We start from the raw sequence: 16,414 nt of genomic DNA, 5'->3' as shown, positions 1-16,414 counted from the left end.
ACAACGTCACATTTGATAATACGTTTTATGTACATTGGGAAAAAGAATTATTGCACTGTAGTGTGTCAAGGCAACGTCTCACAATCAACCATATTAAAAATAATTAGGGAACTTATAACTTTGAAATGATAATATAGCATTACTTGAGTGGTGAGCAAATATTTAATACCTTTGACAAACTAGTATTTCAGGCATAATTTATCATGTAGAAACAGTAATTACAATGACATGGCATGTACAACATGCACATTATTATATTAACTGTCACAGATTAGTTTTGTGGTATCATTGTGGGACAACCGAATCAGAGCTTGCTTTTGGGATTGAGTAGGTCCTTTAGTGCATCCTGGTTCTCCCCCTCTGGACCTTCGGGCCATGCACTGTGATCTAGACACAGATACACACAGCATAGTAAAACACAATTGTATATAGGGCAACAGCAAGTGTGGTAGCGTGCTGTGACGAAATTCATCATACTGGGTATCTCCCACATGGAGTGGTACAGACTCTGCCCTGCGTCAACCCTCAGCGTGGCTCCAGAAATGTAGGAAGCGGCAGGCGAGAGCAGGAAACAAACTGCAGAGGAGATCTGACCACACAAACAAAATTAGAGGACAAAAGCAATGCATTTTATTGTACTTTGGATATTTGTCAAAGATTGCACAAATGAGCAGCAACTGCTTTGTCAAACTCTTGTGACAATAGCGGATTACTGTATTTCCACAACAGTAGTCTCTGCTTTACTAGATGCGGAGCCCCAAATAATCAATGGGTGTGTGGTCCATTTAAATAATCTTACTATTGTCTGTATGATACCAGCAATCCATCTAAGATTATCACTCACCATGAAGAAGATGCTGTAGGCAGAGCCAAGTCTTTCAGATTATGATAATTGCACAATGCAACTCAAATTTACAGCACTACAGTGAACCCCTTGATATTCCCTGTTTGACATTTGGGAATTCACCTCTTTGAGGATTTTTTTGGGCGGGACAAATCTTGTTATTCAAAGAAGAACGTCTATCTTTTCACGGTTGAAGTCAGTTGAGGAGCTTCATTTAGACAAAAGTAGTGCTCTGCTGCCATCTTGTGGCATATAAAGGCAATTATAAACATATTTCGTGCGGGCAATAATGTGCGTAATTTATTGCAAGGTTCGGTCCCTCACTATACCAGCATCGTAAGTGTTATGGTATCTTTGTCAAGTTCAATTGTCACAACTCACACCTCTTCTGGTACTCCCAGTCTCTTTGCAGGACTAAAAGGGACAGACATCTTAAAAAGGGTTGGTCCAAGCTCCTTGTAGTTCTCCATTGCCGTTTTAGAGAAAATTGTGCCCTGCAGTCAAACGAATACAAACTTGAAACGCTACAATATCAAACACTCATGGAAATATAACAACACAGGCGTTGTGCATACCGGGGCAACAGCGTTGACGCGGACACCTGATGCAGCCCACTCAATGGCCAGGCTCTTTGTTAAGTTATCCACCGCTGCCCTGGCGGCACCTGTGTGGCTATCAATGAGACAACAGCTGTGTTTGGAATCATTCACTCGCTCCCTATAATCACTAAATAGAAATTGTTGATTACAGTACCAGTGGACCATTATCATATTAGTAGTGGTCGTGGTGGCCTTATCAAATGTTATTTTTAGTATGTGCTGTGGATTACTAAAAAATGGACCTTAGTTTGGACGCCCCTGATATAGGGTATGACCTATACTCAATTAACATTCAAACAGTGCTACAAAATGGTGGGCTGACTAAGTAGTGGATGAGGATTGATTCCGAACACAGTCGAGGGCTTTATTTGAGTTTTGGACTAATCTACATTTCAAGGGTGACTACTTACGCCATGCCCGGAAAGCCTTTCCACATGTCAGCAATGATGTTAATGATCACACCTCCATGTTGCTTCATCCATGTAGTGTATACTGTGGAGTGCAATCCAAGGTTATTATAGTTAACAAAAACTAATAAAAGAACTAAAACTAACATTTTAAAAACATTCCCGTTAATGAAATAAAATAAAAATGAAATCTAACTGAAAGTTAGTAAAACTAACTATAATTATAGCAAATATGTCCTTTGTTTTCATCTTTGTCACTTAATATCATACATACAACAGCATTAAGGGTTCATATGAAATATGTTTATTTTTATATTGTTCTACATCTGTTGTTACAGAAGAAGGAAGGTCACGCATTTGAGAATTGTAGCTTATTTCACTACACAATACTTTGTAACTTTTTTGAGAAATACACCATATGTTCAAAAACGAATACTAAAACTAATAATAACCGAACTGAAACAAAGCATTTTTAAAAAAACTAGCAAACCTGTCTTGAAAAACTACGGTAATTAAAAGTAAATGAATTAAAAAAAAAAAAGTCAAAACGAAATAAAATTAACAATAATGAAAAAACGGAAATTATTGTAACCGTGGTGTAGTCGTGAACACAGTGATGTATTATCTTCAAACATGGAGTGTAAATGTGAGTAATTGCCTCACCCTCCTTGCAACAGTGAAAGGTGCCAGTCAAGTTTGTGTCGATCACAGCTTTCCATCCTTTCAAAGACATGTGCTCGGCTGGACTGCTGAATTGACCGCCGCCGTTGTTCACCAGAAAGTCTATGCGACCATACTGCTTCAGCACTGAAGATACAAGAGCCTTCACCTGGAGTGGAAGTATACAAGCACTGGGAATCACTCATTTCTATTTAATCAAATGGTTGCTCCCAAGACTGAAGGGGTGTGCAGCGCACCTCATCCTCATTGCGGATGTTGCAAGGTAGAGGTGTGACACCTGCAGGGCTTGAAGCTGGAATTTTTTGTCTCATCTCCTGGGCGGCTGCCTCCAACCGCTCTGCTTTTCTGCTGGAAATCACCACATTGCAACCTGAGGAAAAGTTTGGGAGTGATGACCGATTACGATGCTATGAACAAAGCAAAAACTCAGTAACTACGCGATCTCAAATATTCAGGCACAGCTCCAGGAGTGTTTTCTCTGCTAGGGTTACAGGGGCGCTTGACTGATACATAGGGGATGGGCTCAGAAAATAATGCAGGAGGGCTTTAACTGGGGCTACACCGATTTCTGACGGAGATATATAGCACAACCCTAGCCCTGCAAATATTTAAATTTGCGTGTATCATGTCAGTACAGTATTTAGAAAGAAGCAAGGTGCGACAGTGGTTAGGATCGTATGCCGCACAGCTTTATGAGTGGAAGGCTTCAACTCACTTTTGATCAGGCCATGTAAGTACTAACGTCTGCTGTACTATGCTGACATGTATGCTCATTAAAATCAAGGTGGTCGAACGCGACTGGACAGACCGAGTTGGTCGACTTTCTGCAGTTCAGTCTCCAACATTTTTTTAACGAGTTGGACAATTGGAAGGAAACAAAAGACAAAACCAGATGATTTACCCAATTCCAAAAGCTCAGTAGATATTGCTTTTCCAATGCCAGTCGCTCCACCGGTCACTATTGCAACTTTATGGTTGAACAAACCCGGTCGAAAGACACTGTGCGCGGCCATGTTTGTTTCTTTTTTCCTAGTAGTCTACCTGCGCCACCTATTGAATTGTAGCTGTACTACATTAATTCAGTACTTTGACCTATTGACCAGTAACTAGCATACCAGCTCAAGGTTATGTAAGAATTATGCAGCACATTTTTTGTTGTTGTACTGTGCGGTATTTATAAAACGCCCACTCACAAAATCCTGACAATAACCCCAGTCCGACACAACTATATCTAAAAAAATAACCAATATTGTAGAAAAACAAAACTGAAACTCCCATTCAAGTGATCATGTGGCAGGTTACTGAATTTACCACCCAAAATAAATGCAAATTCGTTGACCCTTTATCCCAAGAAAAATTACACAAAAACTTGGACCATGTCACACAGAAACGAGCTATTACTTTTTAAAGAGAAAAAAAAAAGTCCACATTACCCAAAACAGAATTAGAAGCCCGTGTGATGTTGTCATGCAATAGCAGGTATGGCAAAGCCAGCAAAAAAATTTGACAACTGTGTTGAATGACAACTACATAGAACTTCTGGTTCAGAGCGAAAGCTCAGATCACTGTCAAAAAACATCCAACACTGTGATCTATTTTTGTTGGGAGTGTTGGTGCAGGGTCACACAAGAAGTGGGACTACCACAGCCTCATCTCAGGAAAGATGCCCTGTACACACAGAACACCAAGGGAAGCGTTTTCTAAATTTATTCCCTCTGGGACACACACTTAAACACTGGTTCTGTGTGGATAAACTGTAGAAATGCTTTTTTTTTGCAGATGTACACTAAAACTCATTTCTATGTGGACATGGTCTTAATGTTTCTTTTAATTCCATTGGTGCTTGGCTGTCAAGCTGAGGTAAGCACATTTTGATAAAAGATGAACATGGAAACAGAATTCCACTCCAGACAGCTTTATTGTTGGATGTTGAGGCCAAGTCCAGGTTGGTTCATTTATGAAAACAAAGTCCCAAATCCTCCAGTGATCATCTCACTAGTTTACTGGTCCTTCAACTCCTTCAGCCTCCTGATCGCTGACTTGACTGTGACGGCAGAAGTTGTGCTGTGGACAAAAACAAACAAACACACACACACACTTATATTTGGGCCAATGAATTAAACTTCTGGAGTCACAATTTCTATCCATCACTCAGAGGGCAGTAGAGAGTGGTGGGGTGGGGGACGTCAGGCACAAACATCATTGTAACTAAAGCCTGGGCTATGTCGGTGCAAGTAATTGCAGAGACCTTGACGCCAGTAGGTTAAAAAACAAAACTTGACCGTGTGTTGTGTGGCTGCCGTCCTGTTATGTGTGTGTGGCTGAACTATATGAGTACCTCTGCTAATAGACAACCTGTCATGTGCGAGCACGTCAAATAAAATCAAGTTGTTGACCCTTGATTGACAAGACTCTTGTGTTTGTACACAAGGCGCTACTGAGCGGTGACCAATCAAAACACATCCTCCCGTCAAATGATTTGAAAATAGAGGCGCACTGCTAGGTTTTACGATAAATACATCTGTATGTGGCCATAAGTTGCATTGTCTGATTTCATGAAGTATAATCAAGTCGGACAAAATGATTATTGCTTGTCATTCAATTGATGAGGTGCCACCGCCGCTGCTTGTGAACCATGCCGCTTGTTTTTTAAATTGAAAAATGTTACGTCATGAAGTCTAATCTTACTTTCTCTACACTTTAGCACGTGTGATGTTTCTCTGTGCCTTGTCATGTCTTCTTAACAGTTTATCAGGTTGTGTGCTTTGTGTGTGTCTGCGTGCATGCATGTGTGAGTGCTGATGTACTGGCGGATTCTTTGGGTTTGTTGGGAGGGCGGGCGCGAGCGGGTCTTCCTTTTATGTTGTTTATTGGACATTTTTATTGCACAGCACTGAGTTGCATTTTTGTGTATGAAAAGTGCCGTATAAATAAATATGATTGATTATTGATGTTGCTGACTAGAGATTGAAGTTTTATTTTTTACATAGGCTATGTACATTGCATTTAGTTTTCAATGTAGTTCCGTTCAGTGTTTAAGAAGTGCAGACTACTTGTTTACATATCATGTTTCATGCAAAAAGTTGCGTATGTTGAAGTGTTAAAGCCACAGTTTTGCTATAATCTCCACTTAAGGTTGATTTCTTACGGATTTACAGTATAGTACTATATACATGCTGACGCCACACGTGTGTCAGAATTATGTTGTCATGGTGAATTCTTATTAGACTACATGTCAAAGTATTTAATTTAAAAGTTTAAACCTGTAACTTAAGTAGAGGAATAAACGTTCATATTAATTAATGCCTCATTTGTCTTAATCTATAACAGATCTGATAATCAAGATGAAGATTAGGAAAGCATGCAGGAAAGCGGCCCTCCAGGACCGTAGCTTGACACCTGTGGACTAAACTGTCATTCACCTACTTGGGGGAACTTCTGCTAACACAAACGGGTGTGCACAACTACTTACGTCACTTCTATTTAAATAAAGATTTTTAAAATTACATCAGAAGGGCATTAATTCAAGAAAGTAGTGGATAATTTATACCATAGTGTCATTTCTGTATATTCTTACACAACCATATGATGACTTGACTAATTAATATTGATCACACGATAAATGTTTGACAGGAACATCTTCCTGAGATGTGAGAAGCCAAATGTGGTCAGAGCATAGTTGACGTTTGATGAAGATAATAGGGCACGACTTAAACGTATAAAAGAGAAGCTCAATATAATGTGGTATTCTTTGAACCACCACTGTGCTTTTGCTGTATGTTGTTCCTGTTGATCATACAAGTCTCCGAAATATTGCACATGTGCAGACTACAAATCAACTTACTTGTAAGTCCAGGCTCCTCCAGCCACTGTTTTCATGCAGGATCCGCAGTGCCAGATACCCACAGCCCTCCTCTTCATCTTGGTCTTCATGGAGCATTGGGGGAAAAACATTATTAATACAACCAAGCACAGGCTTACATCCCTGTAATGATGTCATTAGGTATCCATGGTATTGTACATCACTTTCATTATAAAGCCAGGTGTGAAACCTCACATATAAATAGCATTACCTTGCCACAGAATGAACAGGTGTATTTAGCGTGCTGGGAGATTTCAATTTTCTTCACCATCTTCCTCAGCGATGCGCCATAACGCGTGCCATATTTACCAACAATCCCCACCTTCTTGGTGCGCTTGGCCTAGAGGAACACACAACATATTCATAAATGTAATTTGCAATTGGACAGCATGTTAAACATACTTAGTTGTAACCGGCACATTCGCTAACCCAATTTTTAAACAGCGCCGGCGTTAAGAAATCGAGGGACATTTTATTTTCAAATGCAACAAAAATGTAGGGTGCACACACATCTATGAATATATATTTATATACTTATGTATATGTATACCAGGACTGCGTATGGTTTGCGAGAGAACCGTAGTTCTAATTTAGCACTGTAGCCCCTACCGTGTAGGTTTAACATAGAGGCAGCCATTTGTAATACAGGACATGGAAGCATCGTTTATCTGCCAACGGTGAGCTTGATACATAAAACTTCGGATGGCATATTACTGTTTTGATTGTCGGGGAGCCTCCGTATACATTCGTACGTGATATTGACCACGGAAAACTTTAGATTGACGCGGATTTGGAAAGTGAATTGAGCTCACCATCGTTTCAGTTGAGACGTAGATCCAAAGAGGAAGTACGTAGCGCGCAGGCGCGATTTACCAGCATTATTACGCTGCATTGTGGGAATGTGAGTTTTTAAAGATGGCGCACAAAACACACCGTTGTTTCAAATAAATGAAATTGATGACACGTTCGCATATTTGCATTTTATTTTGGTTGTTTCTAACAATATTTCAACGAATTCAAATATTTCAAATGCCTTTGTTATTCTGTAACTAAGGACGCCAAATAGATATGCGCATGCGCATTCTTGTCTCGAGGACGTTAGCATCCCTTTTGCTAACTAGAAATGTTTGTCCTATGTTGATTGATTATCTGTGTTAATGGGAGGTATTACTCATCAACATATCTGGCCGAGCCTGTCTATGATGAAGCTAACGCGTAAGCATGTTCTCACCGAGGCAAAGGCCTCCAACTTGGAGAGCGTGAGGAAACTGAACTGCTGGTGAGTGGTCAATTTTGACAAAACATCCCACGGATTTTTTACGAATTAAAATAAACTTTCCTTTATTCTTCAGGGGATGCAAATTGACTGATGTGAGTACAGACGCCTCATCCTGTGTCAGATTTACTGCTTTGGCCATTCTGCTTCATATGATACGTTTGCTTAAAGCTATAATTATGCCATTTCCCGCCAGGTTACTATTCTATCTCAAATGCCAAACATTGAAGTGCTGACTCTAAGGTTGGTTAATCCAATTTTCCTCACACAACAACCTCATTGTCAAGTACACATCATATGTGTTTATGATTTCAAATGAATCATGCGTGTCCCTGTCCAGTGTCAACAGCATCTCTTCTCTTGCGCCTCTGGCTGGATGCTTGTCGCTGTGTGAACTCTACCTGAGAAGGAACATGATTGCCTCACTCTCGGAACTTTGCTACTTGCGTCCGATGTCACGTCTCCGAGTATTGTGGTTGGCTGACAACCCTTGTTGTGGGGAGAACTCCGGTCAGTACCGGCTGACTGTCCTGCGCTGCCTACCTGGGCTGCAGAAGCTGGACAATCAAGGTCAACACATCTGTTCTTTGTTTGGAAGCAGCTTTAAAATCATTCTACTGTATTACACTTAACTGTTTTTTTTCACGTCTGTAAGTTCACGCCGTATGCGTGTACAGTGGTGACAGAGGATGAGATTGCATTAGCACACTTGGAGGGCAAGGAGATCAGTGCACCAGCAAACGCAGCTCAGCAGCAGCCTTCTACCAATGGACTTACTGATGCAGAGAAAGAGAGCGCCTCTCGCAGCCACGATATGGAGGAAACCAAGTAAGTCCTGTAGGGTATCATATAAGACTCACCACAACTTGAAACCAGAAAAAAATCCTCTCTTGATTTTTGCATACAGTAATGTCAGAGAGGAGTTGAGGATAAAGCCCTTGTCCAGAGACAAGTTCCCCTCTCTTCATTCTCAATCAACCAGATCATCTATGAAAAAGGTAACCTCTTCTTTAGCAGCACCAATGAAAAATATGTCTTTTTATATTTGTCATTTAACCTAAACATGTCTTTACAGACACACACTCTTGATGCAGTGCTGCTTCTTCTGAGGGACTTGGATCACGAGGAGCTCCGCATTGTGCACATGGAGACACAGAACCGACTCAGGACTTTCACACTGGACTCGTTAGAAACGTTACGAGATCCGCAACCATCCAAATCTGCTGACATCCAACACTGAAATGATTATAGCATGTATTGAGTTATAAGTCTCCCTTACAATTAACTGTTCTTGAAACAGGGTCACAATAACCCCCCGCCCCTTTCTTCCTTATGCACTACTGCATGCGTTTACACATTCAAATATCCTCACTGAGTGCTCTATTAACCAAACAATGGCTTTGTCGTATCAAAAATGCCTGCCTTACAAGAACAACATAATGTATGTTTTATTAAAGGTAAATCTATTTCTATAATTAAAGAGACGAATTGCGATGCATTCACTTTGTTGATTTTATTAATGCTGCTTTTGGCACACATACATACTTCAAAACAATAAATGGCAACGAAGGGGCATATAGTAAGTTAATTTGAGCAGTAATAAATCATTTGACTGAATTACATCCATATTGTGAGTCAGGTGACCGGCTGTTTAACCAGTATATTAGACAACCCTTTCTTTTTTTCGTTAGCTGGAAAAAATCAGTCCAATTTATAGTGATCTTCTCAGTCGCCCTCCTCATTCTCCAAGTAGTCCAACAGTATGCTTGCATTCACTGCAACCATCAAGTACTCCACACCATCTGCACCCTGGGGAATTAAATAGTTTTAAACATGAATCCCATGCCTCTTCAAAGAAAGAAAATGCTTGGGAAATACAGTGGAATTTCTCTAAATTTGAATTTCTCTAAATTTGAATGTCACTCAAGTTGTAATTTGATCTCATTTTTCTATCAAGGTGCAGAAAAAAAACTCAAAATGATTATCATAGCCGAGTGAGCATCTAAACGAACTGCAAAAATTGGTCATATTCTTGTACTGATGTCACCACAGAATGGTACCAGGGATGGTAAAGAGCTACAATGTGATGATGACGATGGAACTCATTGCAAAATAGTAGTAGTATAGCAATGACTTAACAGCTGGCTTACCAATGCAACATGGCAAAAGCGGGAGTAAGTTGGCATTGTTAAAGAGGTTAAAGTCAACTCCAAAATGTTCTTTACAAGAATATGTTCTATGTAGCCCCACTAGTGGAAACACGGCATTCTGATTAATATTGTAGTTGTTCAACAGTAAAATGCACCCGTTTTGGTACATTTCAGGGGCAGCCATTTTGTCACTTCTATCAACTGAACATGACATCGCAGTTACTCAGGGTTTATCTAACAACCAGTCATGGTTCAGAAAACAGGTGAGCTGTGATTGGTCGTTACTTGAGCACTTAGCAACTGTGATGTCATTTTCATTCAACAGCAAGTGATAAAATGGCCACCGCTGAGATGGCTAAAATCATGTGAATTTTGCTGCTTAACTCATATTCCACAAACAAAATACTAACCAGAATGCCATGTTTAGACGAGTGAAGGCGCACGGAACATATTGCAAAAATTTTTGCGGGGTTGACTTTCACTTTAATAAAAGAAGAGATCGCAACCTCCAAAGTCAAAGTGTGCCTTTATGTGAAGGTTAAACTTTAAGATGCAACTACGACAATTAACAAACATTGTGTGATGGCAGTTTGACCGGGGAATAGATATATTCACTTTAGGTTATCGGGATGCGTTGGACTTCAAGGCTTCCGCAACATAGCACGACTTTACCTTGCGTGTTCGTATCAGTTTGTGGTCTCTGAACTCGGTCAGCTGAGTCCTCAGAGTGAGGTCAGAGTTCACCAAGAATGACTCACGACAACGCTGGTAAAAATCTTGGAATGACAATCCTGCACAGAAAAAAAAAAAAAAAAAGACTACCACGAACAGAAAGTCCTAAAAAGACACTTTTGAAACATTGAATGTGCGTGTACCTGTGTATGAAGGATTGTCTTTGTTTTCCAGCTGAAATGTCACCAACAATTTGAAAATTCCTCTGCACAAAACAAAACATAAGCATTAAAAGCTTCCAAACATATTTTACACAGAACTATAATGGATATGCAGAAGGTACCGTGCATTTGGGGTCAAGCTGCGGAGAACGTGTGTCAGGGAAGACAGAGCCAGAGCCCCCGTTTGCTGCACCAGCAGAGAGTTTTCATAGGACGTCTCTTCTGTGTAGTGCTCGAATGTCACACACTCCCACCACAACCAGTTAAACTGACTCTGCTTAAACTGGTCCCACACTGAGAACATATAGAAAACATTGGTAAACTAGACAGCATGTTCAAAAATTAATAGAGCAAAATGCTCAAAACTAACCAAGAGGAGCGTTGATGTGGTCAATGGTAGCCACCAAGTGAATGTGGGGGAGGGATGCCAGCTGCCCCAGAGCACTCTGGGTCTTTTCTCCTCGCAACATTGGTCCATCAATATTATTGATCAACACGTAGATATGGAGATCTGGGCCTGTGTCAAGGATGCACTTTTAAAGTTCGACGAACCCTGCAAATATTTTGATGAAATTAAAGCAGATGAGCCAAATGTACTCACTGTCTTGAAGGCGTTGGGAGATGTAGTCGATCTGGTCAGACGGTGTTCGAAAACTCCCCTGGTGCTCAAGGACCTCACATGTCAAAGTATTCAAAATCTGCAACCACATTATTGAAAGATCATGTCAATCACATCAACACAATTCATTAGTTGAGATTATTTGGATTCTTCTTTTTTAGTGTGTACTCACCGATTTCAGTGTGATGGAAGGGAAGAACCCATTAATGACGAGGTGTATCTCTTGAGACAAGTGAGAAAAACGAAATTCCTCCAGCAGATCTTTCTTGCTGCCCAAACCGTAGAGCAGCACGCTGAATCCCAACCTTAAGACAAGCACTCAACCTTTTATTCTGTTCGAAATGCAAGAACGTGCTCACTTACTGTAATTGCAGCATCCACTTGCTAAAGTGCTTTTTGTGTTTGTTGTGGAGGTGCTGGATCTCTTTAAAGTAGCACGAAGGTTTCCCCTCTAAAAGCTGGATAAGTGTCTCCTGTAAGGCAAGAAAATAGTTGATATAATTCGATAGCATCAGGAGCAAGGCAAATGCATTCATCCAGCCGATATATACGTACCCTGTCCAATTTAGGTGTCCGTAAACGATTGAGTGTGCGGTCCGACGTTAAGACTTTTGAGCTGCCGTGGGCCTCAAAATACTCCTCAACCATTGTGGGCCGGTTGACGGGCTCAGGAGTGTTCTTGTTCTTTTTGGCAGGGGTCTTGTAGAGTGCTGCTGATAAACCTTTACTAGGTGTTTTTGAGGTCTTGTTCTCTCCGTCATCTTTCTTTACTTTCTGCTCTTCATCCACCATGACTTCATTCTCATCCTCTTCTTCCTCAGAGTCGGAAGGTGAAAACTCACTGTCGCTGTCTGATCGGAGGCTGGGAGCTGAACATGCCATCAAGATTAGATCATTTTAGTTAAAGCACAGCCACAAACCTTCGTATCCCTACCTGAAATCAACTTTCTACATGAAATGAATAGAAATGCCAATAATATGTTCCAGGGCCCCCCAAAACACCTCTGCCATTTGTTTGTTAAGAAACAAAGCACTCTACAGTAGAACGTAAACAAACCATTTATTCACCCTCCCTATATTTTTTGCCTTTGTTTTTTAACCATGCTTGCTCACATTTTTCTAGAGGTTCATGCTTTAATTCAATTACTTCATCTGCTTCTTCTCACCACAATTTTTTAGGGGGAAAAAAAAAAGTCAAAAATACCTCCAAAAACAACAAAAAAACATAGCACAAAACACAAAGGATAGCTCTACTTTCACTGCAAGGTAAGATAGCCAACTGATGGCGGCCGGATGCTGTGTGTGGGGGCCCGACCCAATATGGATCTTTTTTTAAGGCTGATGCCAATTCAGTTATTAGGCAGAATAAAATTCAGATCATGCATTAATTGGTGCATTAAATAAAAAAAATAAAAAATGAAGTATAATAAAGTTCTCCTTCTCCTGTTACCGGCAGCAAATGTGACTGTTTTACAATACGTTGTCCTTTCGTATTTGTTTAATTTTAGAACAGAGATAAAAATTGGCAACATTGGCTGATATTTTTAGCTATTTTGGGGGGAGAGGAGGGGTGTTTGAATGTCAATATCTTTGTCTTATGTTGCAACATGTCAATGTGCAAGAAAAAACAATTGAGAAAAAAAAAATCAGCTTATTTTATCAGATTTTAAAAGAGCTAACATTGGCCGACCGACTCGATCGGTCAGGCCGCAGTTGTGAAGTTTGACGCCACCATCTAATAGTGGAGTGTCTGAAGTTGAATTTTGCTCGCAAAACATTATACATTCATTCTCCGAACCGGTTATTAAACAAATAAAAATTAACAAATAGAGTGATTCGTAAAACTCGTGATGAGGGGCACTCGTAAGTCAAGGTCCTGCTGTTTTAAGTATTACACTTACTTGACATTCTCTTCCTCAGCCTGTGGGGTGTTGTGGAGACGAACTGCACCCGTTTGCGCTGTCAGAAAAGAAAAAAGTGATAAAATGGTTGCACTAGTCAGCAGTGTATAAAGTGCAGAGGAAAAAAAAAAAAAAAAAAGAGCAAGACTCACCCTCTGCGAGGTTTGGTTTTCACCTCTGTGGTCTGCTTAGAGAGACAGATTGAACTGAAGGACATGTGGAAAATTATAATAATGAGTCACATAGTGAGGAGATGCTAAACTTACTGCGGCTTGCCCGAGTGGGTGTAGAGGGCTCGATGCTGGGAGTTGTGCTGAAGCTCACACTTTTCCCTGGGGTTCGTGCCAGTTCATTTGCTAAGTATAACAAAACACATGTGGTGTTTGTAAAAAATATTTTAAAATATATACGATATATAAGATTATGTTAATGGTGTGTACTATTTGACAATAAAGGGATGGATGGAGTGAGCATGATTAGGTGCTGTATGAAATTAGTTTTTATTTGCAGTCAATTAATATACTTATGAACCTAAATGAATGATGGGTAAGAAATTAAATTCAATTTAAATATAGGGAAAAAAATCCAAAGCCAATTAATATCTACACCAGGGATGGGCAAATGGAAAGTCTTTCAGGTAAAATAGAAAGCAATTTATATGTTCATCAAATTGAAACATAAATCCATTGCCTAGTTTTCTAAGATACAATCTCAGCCAAGAAAGGTTTCAACCTAAGTCGCCAATTCATTGATCTCAAAAGTCCATAAACAGCAATTGTTTTTCCCCACAAGAACCGTTGACATTTCATTTGAAGTGCAAGGTGAGCTACTAAATTTGTGTCCTCCAAAAAGATGCATATATTTAATGGTTAATAGTGTTACAAATGCATATGGTTGCGTAACAGGACAAATGGCCAGAGCTGGGCATTTTACAAAAACTTCCCGTTCATCGCCTTCCAGCTGCACCGTGGGTACCCTTCCGCCATCTGTCTATCCGCCTTTTTGTCAAGCCGGACCAAATAGTCATCGCCTATATGTCGGTCCGACTATCATTTTAAACGAGCTTCCGTAGCGTTTCCGTCGACAAACTTCACCGCCACCCCCACGCCGAATTAAATTCGAAACGAAAGACTGACTGTGGCATGAATTCCTGACCGCGGCCGGACTGAATACATTCCTTTTAGGACCCAGAAGCTGTCAAAAAGCCTCACCGCTGCCAACGGGAAACGGAAGCCACACCGCGGCCATAGACGAAAAACGATTACATAGACGGAAAAAATGCTCTTCCCACTATGCTCAATCCAACTATGAAATGCGCTATATAAATAAAATTGCATTGTATTTTTTTAAGTTTCCCGTCTATCGCCTACAAAATGGGCGTCCGTCACCGTCATGGGTACCTAGACAGACCATCATATAGGCGGAATGCCCAGCTTTGCAAATGGCTGTTGTGACAGATCACCAGCATTCAAATATATTAAAACTCATTCACTGCCGAAGACAGATGTATCTTTTCACAGACCAGCCATTCAATCCCAGGAATTTATTTATATATTTGTTTCAAATGTTTTCAAACATTAGGGTAAAAGAGGGTCTGAAAATGTCTGGCAGTGAATGAGTTAAGATACTCTTCTGTACATTGGTTCAATAAATAAACAGATGTGCATATTTTTTGTCCTAAAATTTGCATTTTTGCCATACATCTGGTTAGGAAGCGTGCTGTCCTATGTGGCAACCCAATATCACTGACGAAAAATTGTGGCCCCCTCCATCGTTTAAGTTGCCAATCCCTGATCTAAAAGCTTCCTCTTCATGTAAGTGAACATACTGATGAGGATGATGAACAAATGTTAACACATTTAACCACACGAATACTTTCATTTACATATGAACACTAAATGTAACAGAGATTTACAAAGACAATCTGAAGCTAAAAACAGAAACATTTGCAAACTAGTCTTCTTGTGCAACACAAATATTACTAAATTATCACTTTCTAACATTATGTAAGCAAAACTATAATCAAGGTGGATAAATGGACTCACCAGTCTGGGCCATGCTATGGCCCCGTTTGGTTTTTTGAAAAGTGAAAATGGACGATCCTGCAACTCTGGACATATCTTCGTCATCTTAAACAAGAACACACATTTTAAGTGAAAGGTACTAATGTGACAAATCAATGCATCAGTTCAGAAATATAACGGCTCCAAGATTAATCTGGAAGATTTGACCTGTCATTTTCATAGTTTTTGCATACACAGACATACTTTAATTGCTAATGTTTTATAAGGGCAGCAAGCTAAACTAGTAGTGAGCTTGTGTGGAGTTTGCATGTTTTCCCACTACGTATGCTTATGAGTGTGTTTTCTCCGGGTTCTCCGTCTTCCTCCCCCATTCCAAAGATATGCTTGTGAAGTTCATACATGTAAGTGTGAATGCAAATGCGATTGGTTGTTTGTCTATATGTGCCCAGCCTCTCACCCTAATCAATTAGTTGTCATAGGCTCCACCTTGTGACCCTGTGCAGGCTACACATTGATAGAGAAACTTAAAATTATTATTCATTGTTCAAAATTGTCACAAAGTGTCATCTCCCTTTACCTTCTGTATTTTCTCCACAAAGAGCTTGAACATAGTTCTGTTCATCGAGGCGGCCATTTCCATCCCCTTCCTTCACTTCTTCATCGTCTCTGGCTCGCCGTCGCATCGGGCTCTTGAACGTGACCATCTTTTGAATTGTGCCAGAACTGCTTTGCACCCCTTTAAAACGTCAACACATCACTCAGAACGACGGAAAGAGAAGAAACCGACCTTTGAATAACAAGAGCTCATATATACCCTCTTGCTTGTCCACGATGTGCTCAAGAACATCTCCATCCCCGATGAATTTTACTTCCAGCACGCTCATGACGCCAAGAATAGATATTTACATCAATAAGACAATTGGTCGATCACGTTATAGAACGACAAACGCATACGTGCACATGGTGGCACTCGATGGCCATAAACGAGCAACAATTGGCAAAGGTCTACGGCAGGAGCAACGGAATGATAAGGAAACTACCGGTCAGAATTAATAAAATCAACAGAAAAGGTAAACAGTGTAAGAAAAAACATGTTAACCGTGTGGTATGACAACTTTCCGCGCCATAACGCTGAAGTTTTAAACCACGTGACAGGTC

At 40.3% G+C, this 16,414-nt stretch overlaps 4 protein-coding genes across 5 annotated transcripts; 1 reads left to right on the top strand and 3 right to left on the bottom strand.

Moving 5' to 3' along the window:
* Nucleotides 1-11: 11 nt before the first annotated feature.
* Nucleotides 12-4,278, bottom strand: pecr (peroxisomal trans-2-enoyl-CoA reductase). The gene is made up of 8 exons (XM_086042373.1): nucleotides 3,433-4,278; nucleotides 2,768-2,901; nucleotides 2,514-2,679; nucleotides 1,854-1,935; nucleotides 1,420-1,516; nucleotides 1,228-1,338; nucleotides 478-589; nucleotides 12-387 (listed from the first exon to the last, which is right to left on the bottom strand). Exons 1-8 carry the CDS (start codon nucleotides 3,542-3,544, stop codon nucleotides 305-307), a joined length of 897 nt encoding a protein of 298 aa, XP_085898499.1. The 5' UTR covers nucleotides 3,545-4,278; the 3' UTR covers nucleotides 12-304.
* Nucleotides 4,279-4,430: 152 nt separating this feature from the next.
* On the bottom strand, nucleotides 4,431-7,270 carry rpl37a (ribosomal protein L37a). The gene is made up of 4 exons (XM_086042378.1): nucleotides 7,206-7,270; nucleotides 6,605-6,733; nucleotides 6,376-6,458; nucleotides 4,431-4,595 (listed from the first exon to the last, which is right to left on the bottom strand). The coding sequence occupies exons 1-4, from the start codon at nucleotides 7,206-7,208 to the stop codon at nucleotides 4,532-4,534; spliced, it is 279 nt and encodes a 92-aa protein (XP_085898504.1). The 5' UTR covers nucleotides 7,209-7,270; the 3' UTR covers nucleotides 4,431-4,531.
* A 144-nt stretch (nucleotides 7,271-7,414) lies between these two features.
* cfap410 (cilia and flagella associated protein 410) lies at nucleotides 7,415-9,167 on the top strand. The gene is made up of 7 exons (XM_086042375.1): nucleotides 7,415-7,672; nucleotides 7,746-7,764; nucleotides 7,866-7,912; nucleotides 8,010-8,239; nucleotides 8,347-8,497; nucleotides 8,577-8,667; nucleotides 8,745-9,167. Exons 1-7 carry the CDS (start codon nucleotides 7,551-7,553, stop codon nucleotides 8,907-8,909), a joined length of 825 nt encoding a protein of 274 aa, XP_085898501.1. The 5' UTR covers nucleotides 7,415-7,550; the 3' UTR covers nucleotides 8,910-9,167.
* orc2 (origin recognition complex, subunit 2) lies at nucleotides 9,164-16,414 on the bottom strand. 2 transcript variants are annotated; one of them, XM_086042368.1, is made up of 15 exons: nucleotides 16,071-16,414; nucleotides 15,834-15,992; nucleotides 15,278-15,361; nucleotides 13,499-13,588; nucleotides 13,385-13,419; nucleotides 13,233-13,290; nucleotides 11,887-12,200; nucleotides 11,695-11,804; nucleotides 11,504-11,636; nucleotides 11,314-11,410; nucleotides 11,083-11,229; nucleotides 10,835-11,006; nucleotides 10,695-10,756; nucleotides 10,492-10,610; nucleotides 9,164-9,478 (listed from the first exon to the last, which is right to left on the bottom strand). In XM_086042368.1, exons 1-15 carry the CDS (start codon nucleotides 16,138-16,140, stop codon nucleotides 9,395-9,397), a joined length of 1,734 nt encoding a protein of 577 aa, XP_085898494.1. In that variant the 5' UTR covers nucleotides 16,141-16,414; the 3' UTR covers nucleotides 9,164-9,394. The 2 variants fall into 2 exon arrangements, with proteins under 2 accessions (XP_085898494.1, XP_085898495.1); XM_086042369.1 differs by having other exon boundaries at nucleotides 13,385-13,416.

The sequence above is a fragment of the Filicampus tigris genome, chromosome 10 (genome assembly GCF_054856515.1).
Source record: "Filicampus tigris isolate MCC_2025a chromosome 10, RoL_Ftig_1.0, whole genome shotgun sequence".
Taxonomy (NCBI): Eukaryota; Metazoa; Chordata; class Actinopteri; order Syngnathiformes; family Syngnathidae; genus Filicampus; species Filicampus tigris.
Note: the sequence above shows the minus strand (reverse complement) of the source record. Positions and strands in the feature narration are given on the sequence as shown.

Coding starts and splice junctions, on each gene's coding strand:
- pecr (XM_086042373.1), bottom strand. CDS start 3,544: ATGGCCGCGCACAGTGTCTTTCGACCGGGTTTGTTCAACCATAAAGTT. Junction 1,936..2,513: donor CTTTCACTGTTGCAAGGAGG/GTGAGGCAATTA, acceptor TGCACTCCACAG/TATACACTACATGGATGAAG. Junction 1,339..1,419: donor GCGTCAACGCTGTTGCCCCG/GTATGCACAACG, acceptor GTTTGACTGCAG/GGCACAATTTTCTCTAAAAC.
- orc2 (XM_086042368.1), bottom strand. CDS start 16,140: ATGAGCGTGCTGGAAGTAAAATTCATCGGGGATGGAGATGTTCTTGAG. Junction 15,362..15,833: donor TTGTGGAGAAAATACAGAAG/GTAAAGGGAGAT, acceptor TTCTTGTTTAAG/ATGACGAAGATATGTCCAGA. Junction 11,007..11,082: donor CCACATCAACGCTCCTCTTG/GTTAGTTTTGAG, acceptor ATATGTTCTCAG/TGTGGGACCAGTTTAAGCAG.
- cfap410 (XM_086042375.1), top strand. CDS start 7,551: ATGGGAGGTATTACTCATCAACATATCTGGCCGAGCCTGTCTATGATG. Junction 7,913..8,009: donor ATTGAAGTGCTGACTCTAAG/GTTGGTTAATCC, acceptor GTCCCTGTCCAG/TGTCAACAGCATCTCTTCTC. Junction 8,668..8,744: donor CCAGATCATCTATGAAAAAG/GTAACCTCTTCT, acceptor ATGTCTTTACAG/ACACACACTCTTGATGCAGT.
- rpl37a (XM_086042378.1), bottom strand. Junction 6,459..6,604: donor CCTGTTCATTCTGTGGCAAG/GTAATGCTATTT, acceptor TGCTCCATGAAG/ACCAAGATGAAGAGGAGGGC. Junction 4,596..6,375: donor GGAGGAGCCTGGACTTACAA/GTAAGTTGATTT, acceptor TTTTGTCCACAG/CACAACTTCTGCCGTCACAG.